At 39.0% G+C, this 15,374-nt stretch overlaps 1 protein-coding gene across 3 annotated transcripts; it reads right to left on the bottom strand.

Annotated features, from left to right (window-relative positions):
* Positions 1-6: 6 nt before the first annotated feature.
* LOC129365935 (solute carrier organic anion transporter family member 1C1-like) lies at positions 7-13,032 on the bottom strand. Of its 3 annotated transcripts, XM_055039488.1 has the most exons (15): positions 12,960-13,032; positions 11,466-11,623; positions 9,369-9,510; positions 8,528-8,660; positions 8,194-8,315; positions 7,070-7,216; positions 6,586-6,684; positions 5,584-5,838; positions 4,527-4,691; positions 3,549-3,744; positions 2,270-2,435; positions 1,958-2,142; positions 1,808-1,872; positions 1,453-1,570; positions 7-874 (listed from the first exon to the last, which is right to left on the bottom strand). In XM_055039488.1, exons 2-15 carry the CDS (start codon positions 11,556-11,558, stop codon positions 649-651), a joined length of 2,112 nt encoding a protein of 703 aa, XP_054895463.1. In that variant the 5' UTR covers positions 11,559-11,623; positions 12,960-13,032; the 3' UTR covers positions 7-648. The 3 variants fall into 3 exon arrangements, with proteins under 3 accessions (XP_054895463.1, XP_054895471.1, XP_054895480.1); XM_055039496.1 differs by lacking the exon at positions 12,960-13,032 and having other exon boundaries at positions 11,466-11,712; XM_055039505.1 differs by lacking the exons at positions 11,466-11,623; positions 12,960-13,032 and having other exon boundaries at positions 8,194-8,341; positions 9,369-9,464.
* Positions 13,033-15,374: the final 2,342 nt, after the last annotated feature.

The following is a 15,374-nucleotide window of genomic DNA, read 5'->3' as shown; positions in this document are numbered from 1 at the left end:
CTTAAGAGCTGAGTAAAGCGAAATTCTAATTTAAAACAAAATGAGGCACAGCGGTGGCTACATGGACTCCACACACAACACAGTACAACCAGAAAAATGAGGTAGGTTTTTGCGGCAAAGAGCCTTATCATTGCATCATTTGCTTAAAAGTAACATATTAATTAGAATGCTTAAACTGTAAACGTACAGTAAAAGGTATGCAAGGCAATGCTAGAATCAACATATTCAGGACAAACAGCGATTATTTTTCTTTGCAGAGAACTTACATTTAAGCTCTGCCTATAGAGATTTAAAGATGTTGTCCCAATGAATACCGAAGAAATAATGCAAATGTACAGATGAGCAAATGCATGAACACAACATTGACAAAGCAGGGTGTGACAACAGGTTTCTTATTCTGGTAAACAAGATGACATCACAACCTGGCTGAAAATAAAAGCAAAGATTTCTACAGAAAATCCAGCACAACTGTATTGAGGACTAAAACCAAACTTAAAACGCTTGTTTATTTGTTTTTTTCTCTAAATGTTTCAGATAACACATTTCTGCACAAATCATGTACAAATATATATACCTGTCTGGTCTGCGATACGTCTCAACACGCGTGTGGGGCATCAAGAGTCAGAAGGGAGGATGATGCGTAGAAGATTACAAACGAGTCTCTCTGTCGGGATTGCAGTCGGGGCTCAGTATAAATTGCTCACAGTGCATGGAGCTGTTCTCTTCTTTCCTCAGCGACTCCAGTTCACCATTTTGGTTGCTCAGAGCCTCCTTCTCCTCCCTTTTAATATGTCTTCTGAGAAGAGCAAATCCCCAAATGCAAAGGAAGAAGGAGACCGCCCTCAGACCAAGTGTGAGGCCCAGGTACACTATCCTGTATTAAAAACAATATTGTTATAAGACAGATTGCTCCGCAGTCTTTGGTGCATGTCTAAGTCAGGCTTCAAATCCCTGAGGGGAAAGTCATTGTTAAAATTCACACTTTTGTATTCATATTTTCAAGAAGCCTTCAGTCCAATGCATTTTAATTAAAGACACGTCGGTCGTCCTCTCGCAGCTGATAGGGCTCAGAATAAAGACAAGGTGGGATTAAAGCCCTTTCAGAATTTTCTTAATTAGAAACAAACAGTTTGGGCCGTAATTAAAATCCATGTGGAGCTTACAGAGTGTGACAATTAAAAAAAATCCAGTCATATGTGTCTTTGCTCCCTCCCTACCACACTAATCAGAGTTCACTCTCTGCTGAAGAATATCGCCTCCAAAACGGGCAGGAAAAGTAAGTTTCTACATTCATGAGGTGCTCTGGCATGCCCCACACTTAGACAAACCCTGATGTAAAGTCTTCTAAATTCGCAACAAATCGCTAACCTTAAACTGTTCTTCAGTTCCTGGAAACTACTGGGCGGTCGTAAGAGGCCCTAAAGGTTTCAGAGCATTTCGTGTTCACGTTACCTGTAAGATGAAGTGTTGTATATTCTACAAGCACCTTTTCCTCCACAGGTTCTGTATGCCCATTTGAGACAGGTTGTGTCTATTATGGCACCAAAGTAGATGGGAGCGGGTATTCCTGCTGTTGTGCAAGATAAAGAAAACTTAGTTTATCCATCTGCTACTAATGAGGTTACAGTTCAAAGCTAATGTCAGGATGCGCCAGTAGATTAAGCTTTCCTCGTTAGACATGAGTCTTCTGTGATATTATCAAATTGAAATATCACTGTCATCAACTAAGGTCTAAGATTATATCACCAGTTCATTTCATGCTAAGTAATGCTTAGAAGCCTTAGACGCGTCAATAAAAAGCTCTTACCCAGGGTGCGTGTGGCCAGTGTGTGGATGCCAAGAGCGAGGGATTTCAACTCAGGCTTTATGCACCTGTAAGCACATAACTAAATCCTTCGTTATTTTTATTTAATCGCATTGAAACAATTTTTCATGATGTGTGTCATTTATTACGTGCCTGACGAGAAGCACGAGGCCCGGCGTACCCCCGAGAGAGATGATGAAGGAACTGAGGACAGACAGAGCCAGGAAGTACGGAAACACTCTGTCACAACTGCGTCCGGGTGAACACTGGCCTAAACTAGCCGTTGTATTTCCTGGCTGGACATTAGTCACTGACACACACCTGCAGTTGTCAAAAACCTGTCAGCAGGAGAAACAATCGATTCATAAAAATCAGTTAAAAGGTGAGAGGTGGCACATTATATAACGTAGTGAAAGGTGATAGTACGGAAATGCTCAGAAAGCAGTGACATGCTATTTGTCCAACCATGTTTCTTCCAGAGCCTGAGGACGACGTGCATCCAGCTAAACAAGGAGATATGTAGGTGATCCCATTCTCTCCACACACTGGGTCCCACTCCTTTGTTGAGCACAAGCAACCGGAATTACAGTCAGAAAACAAAGACTGTTCCTGATAAGACAAGTCTTCCACTCTGTGAATGACAACAACAGCAAACATACATATCATTGTGCATTTCATTTAGGAATTTAGACAGAAACTTAAATTCTCTTCTAGTTTGAACGGGAGGAAACTCAAGTGTTCTGGTACAAAACACGATTTATGCTTTTTGATGTATGCGTTTTCCTTCTTCGATTGTCATAACTGTTGAAAATATGTTATGCACATCTTGTTTCATAAGGACAAAATGTGTCTCCAAATACCTGCACAGGTCTAATAAGAACCCAAATTAATGCCAAGAAAAGCTCTATTAATACGTCCTTATGCTGTACGACACATTTACAATTGAAATACTTAATTTATTCTGACTTCTTGGGTAGACCTGGATGTGAATCATGTTCCTCCCAATGTATACTAAGCATTTGCTAAGCTACTTAGTATTTTTAACTTCACTTGACCAGAGAAAAAAATATGTTTTACCGAACCCTGCAGAACTCTTAGGAAAACTCTTTGCACAAGAAAATCCTGAGGCTATCAAACTGTCTGATCAAAAGACCTGACTTGTTCAATTACAACAGCATGCAATATGCTGCAAATGATTGTAGGCATGACACAACAAAGAAACATTTATAAAAACAAAGAGTCTACAACCCAAAAGTCTATAAAATGTGAAATCATGTTGGTTATTGGTGTAAGACTTTCTCAAAATACCGACCAAGTCTCTCTAAACAGATTATTTTGTGTGAACATTCTCGCAGTGGATTTGCTAAAGCTATTCAAGAATGTCAGGGATAAAGTTAAGGTTTGTCCAGCTAACACTTCTGTCTCAGGAACAAAACCAGTCCAAACAAAAAGCAAAAAGAAAACACATTCCAGAAGGTCACGTCTACATCGCCTTTGGAAATGCATTACGGGAAAATTCAGTCAAACAACGTTCCCACCTGCCTCTGCTTTCATTAGGCTCCCTTTAAGGCAACAGCAACCATACTGTAAACCTTGCTTTACATTTGGCACTTGGAAGCAAAATAGGCCTTAGTCACTTAACCTGGACAGTTGAATAGCTCACCAGGTATAAGGAGAGCTTGAAAACATTCACTTAAAACCACTAAGCTTGCATTCATCAAGAATGTATCTAACTGTTACATACCCAGTGTATGAAACTGTGATGCCAGCCACCTTCGCGTTCTCACAGCCCATGGCTAAGAATAGGAATGACAGAAAGAACCCCAACAGGGAAGTCCCAAAGGCAAATTTAGCTGCTCCCATTACGCCAAGTTTGTACTTCTTCATGACGACGCCGCCAGAAAACATCCCAAGGGCCACAGCTGGGATGTTGATCATGCCTAGCCAATCAAAGAAAACAACTCGTTCTTAAAGGGAGAGAGAATTTGGACAGACGTTATGTAGACTTAGAGACTTAGACTTAGACTTGACTTTATTGATCCCTTGGGAAGACTCCCTCAGGAAATTATAGTTACCAGCAGCTCACAGGCAAAAATGTGGCACACAGTAAGCATACACAAAAGAATACAAAAAAATACAAATTAAATACAAAACAAAGAATATAAATACAACACAAAAGGAAATTATAGCAATTTGGTGGATATAAGCAGCATGTGCAGAAACGTCCCATCCAGGCAGGCATCAAAATAAGAAATATTACATCAGTCTCACACATATTTCATTTAAATACAGAAGCAGCCATTCATGAAAGACATCAAATTGTCTTCTGAGGGTTGAGAAGATGTATGCATTTCACACAGAACTTATGAATCTCCCAGCCATGAACTCTGCGGTGACGAATGAGAGCTATGTTTTTACACTGTCTCCAGCTGCAATATATTGATCATTTAAATGGTCTAATTAATCTGTGGCGTTTATTGCTAACAACAGAATACCAAGAATTGTGCTAAATGTCGCACTGCAAAGCTGCAGCACCTACTTCAAACATAGGTAGAGGTTGGATTATACAAATTTATCAAAAGATACCCGACTGGAAAAAAAAAACAGAGGACATATAACTTCCATCAGACCTTAGGTACGACATCACAATCTCTACGAAAGCCTTCAGCTTCATAATTTAAAATATATATATATATAATTAAAAATGTCTAAATTTACTTACCCATAAGAAAATTGGCTTTTGATGCCGACTGGCCATAGTGCTGCTCAATGTACTTTGGTTTGTAGGTCACCATGCCAATAAGTGAGTTGAACTGAATTATTGTTACACCCAGGTAGAGGATGTACACAGGATTTCCAAGAAGTAGCTTCAATGTTGGCACAAATTCTGCAAAGGAAAGTTTAAATTAATTAATGTCATTGTTTGCATGTCAAATTAAACATTAAAAAAGGTAATAATTAATAAATCTTTCTTAATAAGTTACTAAATGTAGTGAAATGAGCTCAGACTTGCAACTGACCAAAGATTTGCCCTGAAGGGCAGAAGATAATGCCTCTGTTTAAAGAGGCAATACAACTCTAAATACTCCAGTGAGAGCACAAAGATACAAATCTGTCTACATCCATAAAATATCCCCTTGTAAAACAATGAATTCACAACGTAACCTTTCAAATTTGTCACACTGCAACCGCAAACGTCGTATTTTATTGTACTAGTAATGTATGTGATGTGGTCAAAATGATCTAGTCAAAAGTACTCACGTGCCAAAAATAAAAAGTTTTGACCCAAAATTAAACTTTGTAGTCCATAGACAAACTCCTGAGGGTGGAAGAAAACTAAGACTGCACATCAGAAGGAAGACACCCAACAGCCGGAGTTACAATAGTACGGTTTAGCTTATATTCATGGGTTAGAATGGTCCACTCAAAGTCCAGACCTCAATCCAATTGAAAACCAACTGGAAAATTACTGCTCCGTCCAACCTCACTGAACTTGAGCTATTTTCCAAAGATGAGAAAATATTTCCATCTCTATTTGTGCTCAGCTTGCACAGATTCCCCCAAATAACTTGGAGTAGTAGCGGCAATAGAAGCATTGACTCTTGGGAGACTTCAAACACTGAAGGCAGTGATGCTTTTGTCTAAAAAATTACAAACCTTTTTTGTTCGCTGCTGTCTGTCAAATGAAATCTCAGCAGAATACATGGCAGTCTGTGATGTGAAGGTTAAAAAAACATATAAACATGTATGTCACAGCAGAACTCTGAGGTTTGTTGTACCGTTGGCCATAACATGTAAATTGGTTGGTTCCTCAGGTCTGATCTTGTGGTCCAGGGTTGGCGAATCTGCATCTTTGATAAACCTGGTCTGTTCTGGAGTACAGATACTATCATGTTTATCCACAGGTATTGGCAAAGACTTGGGCAGGAACCAGAAAGGAACGGCGGACAGGAGCGTGACAGTGCCGGCCACAAGGTAGCCCAGCCACCAGGCTCCTACCCAGCGGGCGTCTTCTGGGGTGATGGTGATTGTTTCTGTGAAAAGAGAAGCACACAGTCAACATCCTGTTTTGTGGTGCAATTTATTCCCATGTTCATGAATTAATCAGACGTTTGTCACTTTCACAAAACTGACTTTAATGCTCCTCTGCCACATGTTCATAAATCCTTATATACAAGTAAAATGCAGTTTGACAAGAGCTTTAAAAAAATTTTTTGCTTCTTGATCAGAGCTTGATCACATTTTGTCTGGTTACACCCACAAACTATTATTTTTTTTATTGGGATCTTAGAAGATGGACAAATTCAAATAAGTCCATAATTTAGTGGTGGAAGAAACCCTGATAGTATTTCTTCATGAGGCTGTTTGTTCACCAAAGTTCGGTAACAAACTTCTGCAGGACAGTAGCATTCATATAGAGACTGTATGACACACAGGTGGAGTTCTTCATTAACTAAAGGACTTCTGGACTGGGCTTTAGTTTAATTTTTAATTTAATTTTGTATACTTTTATTTGTAAAACTCAACAAAGTATCAATACATCCCAATAAAGTACATCAATATCTCTGACAATAATGCAATGAATTTTATAAGTGTCAGGGTTGTGAATACTTCAACAAGGCACATAAATTTGTCCAGTTTGATTTTCTGCTGGCAGAATGCCCGAAGAAACTATAACAGACAACAAATAATTTACAAATCGAACATAATTTTCCAGAGGCTAAACCAGCAGAGAATTACCCAACAGCATGTCTCCTCAGCTGGAGTTCAGCTTTACTCACCCACGTCTACGTAGCCGACATCAACATAAATCTTGGCACACAGAGACCCGAGCAAGAAACCAAATACAGGACCAATAATTGCAATAGTTTGGACGCAACCTGTGATAAACAGAAAACATTTAGTCTCAGCTACATGGTGTCAGTGTCACGACAGTTATCTGTTTTTTTTTTATCCTTTAATGTATTAAATGCATAAGCATGACTGACCAATATTAAAACTGATGTTTTTAGTCAATGTAAGAGTCGGGGTGGCTATCTTGGAAAACATGTAAGAAGTAATACACACTAAACATGTAAAATATGAGCAACTAAACTCCACTTCATGTCACTAATACCTATAAGAACGTGCACAAAAATGCAAATGTAAGATATCCTATATTAGGATATCTTAGAGACATTACTTTGATAGCAGATACCAAGCACCAAAAGAATGACATAAATCTCTTTTTTTTATTCTAAATGGTTGTGAATTAATCTAAATTACCTATATATAGCGCAGCATTTTCCGACTGTGCATAGTCATCAATGTAGGATATTCCTAAAGGCTGCACAGGAGTCTCTCCAATTCCACGCAGAACATTTCCCAGCAACACATACATCCACATGGAAATGCTGGACTCTTGCTCGCATCCTGCAGTTCACAAGGAATAAAAAAAATAAAAAATACAAAAAAGTTCCTCCACTAATTCAGTACAAAAAGTGAAACTTACATATCATTAGTGTCATTACACGGATGATTCAAACATATAATTATGTTAAATTTTGAAGATCATGCCTTACTGATAATGAAAACCTAAGATTCAATTTCTCTGAAAAGTTAATATGATGTCCAACTGGTAAAATAATGATTTTTAGTGGAGAGATGCTTTGTTTTGTTCTGTCTTACACAATCGAAGGGAAGGCTGCTGATTGGACAGCTTTCCAGCAGATAGTCACTGACAACCTCCACAGAAAGGGAAAGCAAGGAAAGATCATTGTTGTTCATGAAATGCTCTACCAATGAAAAGTTTAGAGGAAGGTAAAATTGTGTTAGAAACAGCAACGAATGCACCGTTGAGTGGATTGCCTTTTAAAGGCGAGATTAACGAGGTGCAGGTTGTGGCAGGAGTAGCTTTCCCTCAGACAAGCTACAAGAACATGGGACATGCATCCCATGTTCTCATCTCATGGGATGCATCTGTCACATTCGACAGCTGAACCCAAGACGATGTTAGATGTGTTTCATGTGGGCCAAGGAGAAAAAGGACTGGAGTAATGCTTAGTGATCCGAACTCTGTCTTCAGATGAAACAAATGTTGCATTTCTTTTGTAAATCAAAGTCCCAGATTCAACATGAATTTGGGACTTTGAAGTTTGCTTGAAGTCCAGTGTGAAGTTTCCACGGTCAGCGATGACTTGGGGAGCCTTGTCGTCTACTGATGCTAGTTTATTAAGTCCAAAGTTTATGCAAAGTTGTGTACCATTAAAGCTCACAAAGTAATACACACTGCACACTTTATGAATATACTTTTCATAAAGTTAATTGTTGTGACTGCACCAATTTACAAAAGGAATTGATATAAAGATGTGTTTTTTGGGGGATGGGAGGACTGAACTTCCATATCTTACCTTCAGAGGGCAGTGAAGAGGGCCTATCACCTGCCCTGGATGACTCCGATGGGCTTTCTGGACATGGAGAGAGCTGGCTGGTTGAATTCTCTGAAGCTCTGATGGTTGTTTCAATCTTATAGCTGCGTATAAAATACCAATGCCAAAACTGTTAAACAAGGGGAGGGAGAAAGCATCAGGTACAGTTAGACTCTCGCAATTTAAATCCACTCAGTGGCTAGCTACGTGAAGCAATTTTTAAAAATGTGGATACATTTCTATGATGAAAGAAATATGCACATATGCAACAACTTTAGATGCAAAAGGTTTTTGAATTTTGAAGAAGTCATCTCACCGGCCAATGATGAAATGAGGCATGGCGATCAGAAAGGTTCCCAGAGACATCAAAATGCATCCAGTTGCTATGATCTTGGGCCGGTGGAGCTTAGCACCAAAATAGCTCACAAAAGCAATCACTAACAAATTCCCTGCAGAGAGTTTACAAGTAAGATAAAACCAAAAACAAAAGATAAACAAATCCTATTTATCTAAATACCATTTATCAGATGGCACCAAAGTTGATCGGCTTGGCCTGTGTGCAGCGTGCGTTTTGGGTGGGGAAAGTTGTACTCGAGGTCACTCCGAAAACACCAAACTTACATGAGCTTCACAACTCTACAGGACTTTATGATGCAGTTTTTAAAGTTTTCTAACAAACCTCTAGGCCTTTAAGCAACAGCTGGATTTCTATTGACGATACGCTGCACAAAGGAATTAAAAATCTGTTCACTTGACGAAGCAAGTGGTACTTCTGAATCTTGAGGAAAGGGGTGTGAGTGCAAGTGCACAACAAACCTTTCAGACTTTTATTTGTAGAAAGATATTTGCACAGTTATTATGCATGACATAGTAATTGTGATGCATAATAACAATTATTATGTGATTAATAATAATGGCGTATTGATGTAGCCTCAACCAATACACCAAGGTTTGGGTTGTAACTACTCAGTGTGAAACTCCAAGTTTGAACTCACATCTGACTGCAACATAAATTCACAAACATTCCAAAAATCTGTCATTATTTTTGTGATGATCAGGCATTCAAACAGAATTACAAGATCCATTTGCACAAAAGGCATTCACATTAAACTGAACTGTTCAGTTGAAGACCATGCAGAAAGGAACAGAAAACCCACCAATTTCAAAGCTTCCATCTATTACGCCGATCAGATAGCTGGGAATGTCAAATCGTCTCTCCAGTTGTGTAATCGTGCTTTTCATGTAGCTGCCGGATAAGGTCTTAGCAAAGTAGGCGTAGGACAAGGCTGCAAGGAACATCTAGAGAGAGAAGAGATATTATTCACCTCCACATGACCTTAAATTTATTAAGAGAATACCTTGAAAAAAATAAAGACATGCGTGACATGAGTGGACAGTGCAACTGGCTCTTTGTTAGAAGGAAACTGGCATAATTCTTGGGCCAGAGTATCATGTTCTTCATGTCTTTAGCTCTTCACCTGCGCACACTGACAGGCAGTAACAAAAGAAGGATTAGTGGACCCAGTAACAGGAAGGCTTAGTCACATCCACTGTACTCAGAGCTGTAAGAATAATTGGAAACAGGTGGTGGGGGTAACTATAGCTACACTCTGATGAACGTGCTGAAAATATCCTGAAATTAGAAGAAATGGATAATCAGATACACATCTTTTCCGACAGAAATAAATGTTCTCAAGTATTAAGGGCATATTTTATGATTTTGGGATATTTTCGTGCTCGATTGCCTTTGAACTTGAAGTGCATCAGTGTTACATGGATTTCCATGTTCAAACTTCAAAAGTATGTAAAAAATAAAAGTGCAGAAATCCCCCAAATAAATGACAAAGACAGATGACATTACACGGGGAACAATAAACTGCAGTCGTGCTATGTGAAAACTACTTTTATGTTTTTATTTAGAGCGTGAGCGTAAAACACACGAGGTCTGACCTTTAAAACACATCCTTAACAACGTCCTTTTAAAACACAGCTTTACAAATCATTTTATCACAAAGGGTTAACTCCTGGGGTATTTCTTGCCGTGGGAGAAAACCAGACAAAACGCAGCTTGTCTGAAATTCCTCTATTTTATTTTTTTTTTCCACTAAGCAGCTTTGTCAGGGCTGTTAAACACACTCTCTAATCTAATAACGAGGAATAAGAGCTCTATTCAAACTTCACAAAGTTTTCACAGAGAATAACCTGAGAGGCCACAGAACAGCTGAGATCAGCTGCACCAGGCCAATGAACAGTCTTCATAGTTAAAATGCTGCTGCATCCTGAATTCACACTTAATAGTCAATATAAACATAGGCGCAGATCAACAAAACCACCAAAATAAGTCCTTAGTAGTAAATCTGAACTATTAAGGGATCCTGTGCAAAAGGAAAGATTTCAGGCCACTCCAACTAACCAGAGCTCCCAGTACAGCATCTCTTCGGCTATTTCATTTCTCTGACTCCTGGATAAAGACCACGACGCTCCTACTATAGAAAACAGATTGCAGTAATGCTGCAGAGAAATCTGTTTTACAAATGAATAATTCATTATGTGCCAAGTCCACTTATTTTCGGTGCTAGCGCCTGCTAGTAAATAAACACCAGCAGCACTTTGATTCTAAAGCTGACAGAAAAAGAGCTGAAGCATACGAAGGTGAAGCCTCTGCAGACACACCAGAGGATTTTCTGCTGTGTGTCTCTTGCTATTTCCAACACATGATCACCTCCGGTTCAAGGCTGCTTTAATGTCTTTGAAAGTGTCGAGCACGAGGAGCCCCGTGTCCCACTAAGCTGAGGCGCTCCGTATGTGTTCATATGACCTTTTTGTGGTATGCAAAATGAACTCTGTGGCAGATGTAGCTTCACTGACTGCAAGACAATAACTGGACTTCAATTTGTGCTTTAATTGCCGTCTTTTATCTGAAGTTTTATTATCCTGAGCTGTTACAACCACAAACTTTAATCTATTTCATTGGGATTTTATGTGGCAAAACTAACAAAGTAGTGCATGCAGGGAAAGGAAAGGAAAATCCAAAATGTGTGGATATATTAGCCCCTTTACTCTGATACCCCTAAATAAAAGCCACTAAACAAAGTTACCTAATTAGAAGACATACTCCGCCAGGGTGTGCCATTTGATATTAGTATGAATTTTCCATTCCCAGAGGTTTGTACATTACAGTTCACTCTTCCTTTCAACAATATTTTTTAGTTGGTTAGATATCAGGTAACTTGTAATTTATTCCCACAAATTACCTTTAGATTTGGGTGACAGTTCTTCGCTGTACAAGTGGCAGGGCTGTCCTCTAGCATCCAGCTAGCTGTGCCTGGTTTTTCCAATTTCTGCATGACAACCGCCTTCTCTCTGATTCGCACTCAGGCCTCAGGTCTTCCTACAGGTTTATTCCTCACACCTGGGATACGAAGAGCGTAATAATTCAAACAAACTGGATAAACATTGTGACATGAGCAGCAAATCATAAACAGGCTCTGGATTCAGAACAAATTTATTACAGAATTTAAATATTTAAGAGGTTGTGAAATGCAGTTCCTCCTCTTGCAGATTTTTGCCTTTTTATTCTTAAATATTACATTGCAACACATTAATTTCTATATCAAGCAGATATAGAAATCTGTTTGATTATCGAGTAAATATAAAAGTGGTGTCAAAGGAGGATTTGATTCATGCAGAAAAAAAAGTCATCAAAGTACAAGATGGACGCCTTAGTTATGCTTTGCTACTCACCGCCAGCCATAATTCCTGCCATAACTGTAAAAATAAGAAATCATTTGAACAGAACTTGTCTGTCAACATGAAGTAGGTTTTAAGTCACGACTCAGTTCAGCTTGATTCGGACTCAGGATCTGAGACCAGAATCTCACAATCACTTTTTCACTCCCTACACCCAGAATTAATCTCCACACCTTGAAAAATGTTTATTCTCCAGCCTTACCAGCAAAGGTTTTAAATGTGGATTTAGCGCATGACTTCCTGACAGTCTAGGTAATTCTCCAAGGCAAACTAGGAGAAATTCAGAAATTCATCATTACCATATTTATATCTCTCATGAAAGACTTTATTTTGGAGAAACAACAACAACAACAACAAACAAACATGGACACAGTAATTCTTTAGGTAGTTTCAGTTCAGAAAAGCACAAAACCATCTGCCCGGGTTTATCTCATGGTTTTGTGATGCAGCGAATTATGAAATCATTTTAACTGCATACTGCTCATCAATAGACTTAAAAACAAAATTGCTCACCAAACTACACTGACACAATCACTGATGGATTTACTTGAGAATCGTGGCACTTTTGGCACTCCATACATTAACGCGTTTATTTGGAGATGTTTGCTCCAAACCATTGTGATCAAAGTATGACAAAAATACCTCACTTCATTTACTCTTAAAAGGAGAGAGGATACAATTATTAATAAAAAAAATTTTTTAATGAAATATTAAATGAATTATGAATTAAAATCAAAAGCATCAAATCTCAGCCGACTCTTTCAGCCCATGATTTTCTATGACATGGATTTGGGTCACAGGCAAACGGTGCGATTTCATGTTTTTGTAGATCCTGACATGTTTGCAGATTAACGGTGTTCACAGCACCAGCAAAGTGTTTGAAGGAGATGCTGCACTGAAACGGACTATGTCTGTCACTCACACAGCCTCTGTGGCAGACAGATGAACCGCACAAGGAAAGCTAATATTCAATTCATAAATCAGACCAGGCTACTTACCCAAGTCGCGTTTTCTAATCTCTCGACTTACAGATGCTCCAATTTATTTACTGTAGCAAGGCAAAAAAAAAAATAAAATAAAATAATAATAATAATAATGGGTGAATGAAGAGGGGGGTAATAGATTTAATAAAAATCCCCTTCTCAGACAAAAACTTCCCCACTGCTCTTTAAATCATCTGCCAGATCCAGGGGAGCTGAGACCGGAGCGCGCAGAGCCAGTGCCCGGTGGATGGGGATTGAACGCCGCCTGCACGGTGACGCACACTTGCTGTTTCAAAGATTTGTGTGGAGGGGGTGCTGATTGTAACAACATATGCCAGGGTTTTCCTGCGCTCTCATAAGCTCCCGATAGTTTGTTCTTCAGTGTGTAAGTCCCGCCAGGAAGGGTCAGATTTCCCATTGATCAGACCTGTAGCGCGTTGTGACGTGGAGTCCCGCCTTGTGCGTCATTTTTCTTAAAGGACATTCATTCATTCACTGGCTGCTCTCAGCGATTCTGTTGAAGATTATAAAAACAAACAAACAAACAAAACAAAAAAAACTAATAACTTTATGTTTCATCATTACGTGCTAAATTATCGGATAGTACTAATTTAATTCGTCCAGGTTGTGAAACTGAACAGATCAAAATGCATTACATTGTTGGGCATTGCATTTTAGCGACATAAACGCACATGAAGACATGTTAAATGTCTCTCCTGGCAGGATCTCAATGCCTGTATTAGTAAAAAATTTTTTTGCAATTTACATTTTACTTTTACTTTGGTGGAGTGTCAGCCTGAAACTTCATCGTATCTCAGTTGGATTTTGGGTGATGGACAAACACGAGATTGAAGGGAAAATTAGACATCATTTTAACTTTTTTTCCCCCCAAACACTCATATAAAAAGTCTGTTTGTCCATTCAAAGACAGCAGGTCATCTCCGGAGTATCATTCTGCCACCACCAGCTTTCACAGCAGGGATGCTGAGCTCAGGGTGAAGTAAGGTGTTAGTTTCCTGTGCTCCCTAAATGGCATTTGGTAAGCTGCAGATGCGACTGCATTTGGGATTCTTTCACCAGTAGTTTTTCGCTGCCACTCTTAAAAAAAGGCCAGATGTGTGAAGTGCTCGACTAACAGTCATCCTGGTAACAGATTCTCCCTCTGGAGTTGTGAGTCGCTGCAGCTTTTCCAGAGTTACCATGGCAGTCTTGGCTGGCTCTTTAACTTTTGCTCTCATTTCCTGGTGTGTCCCTACGTTAACTAATTAAGTGGCTTGTGATGGCAAGTGGTTGCAAAATTTTAATTAAGGGGATTTTAGAATAAAGGAGGCTGAGTGCAATTCTATACCACATTTTTTGCATTTAAAAAGTAGAATGAAAAGCTTATATGTTTTGCAAACATAGTGGCTTTTGAAGGTTGTAATCTGACAACAATTCAAGTGGGGTGAATAACTTTTTTAACGCCCTGTCTGATTGAAATGAAGATCTTCAAAATCAGGAAGTTAAAAGACATTGAAGTAGGGCCATGTAAGAAAGTAGAACTGGAAAAATCAAGCCTGGAACAGGATAGAAGATTATGTTGCAAAATAAACCAAAACTAGAGGATGGATTGGGAAGGTAAACTTTTCTAATGCTCACTGCTGTAGAACTGAGACAAGCAAGTCAATTATGCTCACAAAGACTTCACAATTACTCTTAGGTGCTCTCTACATGCCAAGTTATTATTTGACAACACTGCTGTCATATCGTCATAGATATGAGGTCACAGAATTTGATAAATGCTATTAAGACTCGTGTTGAAACCATAAAGTTAATGAAAGGCTTTTTAACAACAAACAGACCAGATGAGTCTGGGATGAATCAAAGGATAGGTGCACTGCCTCATGCTCACTGTTAAGTGTAGCAAAGCATATGTAAAGCCATATTACGGCTTTACAATATGTAAAGGGTTAGGGACAAATTGAAATGCAAAGAGATTATAAAACAATATGATGACCTATGCCAAAAGAGTTAAAATTTGGTCGATCAATAGGATAATGATCCCTGAACATGTTTCCAAAGAAATGCTGAACTTTCCCAGCAGACTAAATAGCAAAATCTTTCCCAGGGCCAGCTCATTTACCAGACATAAAGCAGAAAGGAAGCAAGCATAAGGCAATACCCAGACATTCATCACCAGCCAAGAAGAATGGTCAGAGGTGTGTCTCTCTCTAATGCCTCTGTATGTATATCTAGGAAGGCCCTATATATGAAAGGCTAACAGACAAATATTGTCCTGGTGGCAAAAGAGGCCGAAGTCGTAGCTGCTGGGGTGCCAATGATGTGGCACCAGTGATTGTGTTTTTCCTCTAATGATGAATTAGTTTAAAGGGGCAGTATCGTGAGTACACAAATAACTATGTTACCCTCAGTTGTTCTAAAAATGCTCTA

Source organism: Poeciliopsis prolifica, unplaced genomic scaffold, assembly GCF_027474105.1.
Source record: "Poeciliopsis prolifica strain line A6 unplaced genomic scaffold, Auburn_PproV2 SCAFFOLD001, whole genome shotgun sequence".
Taxonomy (NCBI): domain Eukaryota; kingdom Metazoa; phylum Chordata; class Actinopteri; order Cyprinodontiformes; family Poeciliidae; genus Poeciliopsis; species Poeciliopsis prolifica.
Note: the sequence above shows the minus strand (reverse complement) of the source record. Positions and strands in the feature narration are given on the sequence as shown.

Bases quoted from the DNA above. Each gene is read 5' to 3' on its own strand.
- LOC129365935 (XM_055039488.1), bottom strand. From the start codon at position 11,558: ATGCAGAAATTGGAAAAACCAGGCACAGCTAGCTGGATGCTAGAGGAC. The intron at 8,316-8,527 runs GTGAGATGACTT...TTTTATACGCAG, and splicing joins CCTCATTTCATCATTGGCCG to CTATAAGATTGAAACAACCA. The intron at 3,745-4,526 runs GTAAGTAAATTT...TTGATTGGCTAG, and splicing joins AAAAGCCAATTTTCTTATGG to GCATGATCAACATCCCAGCT.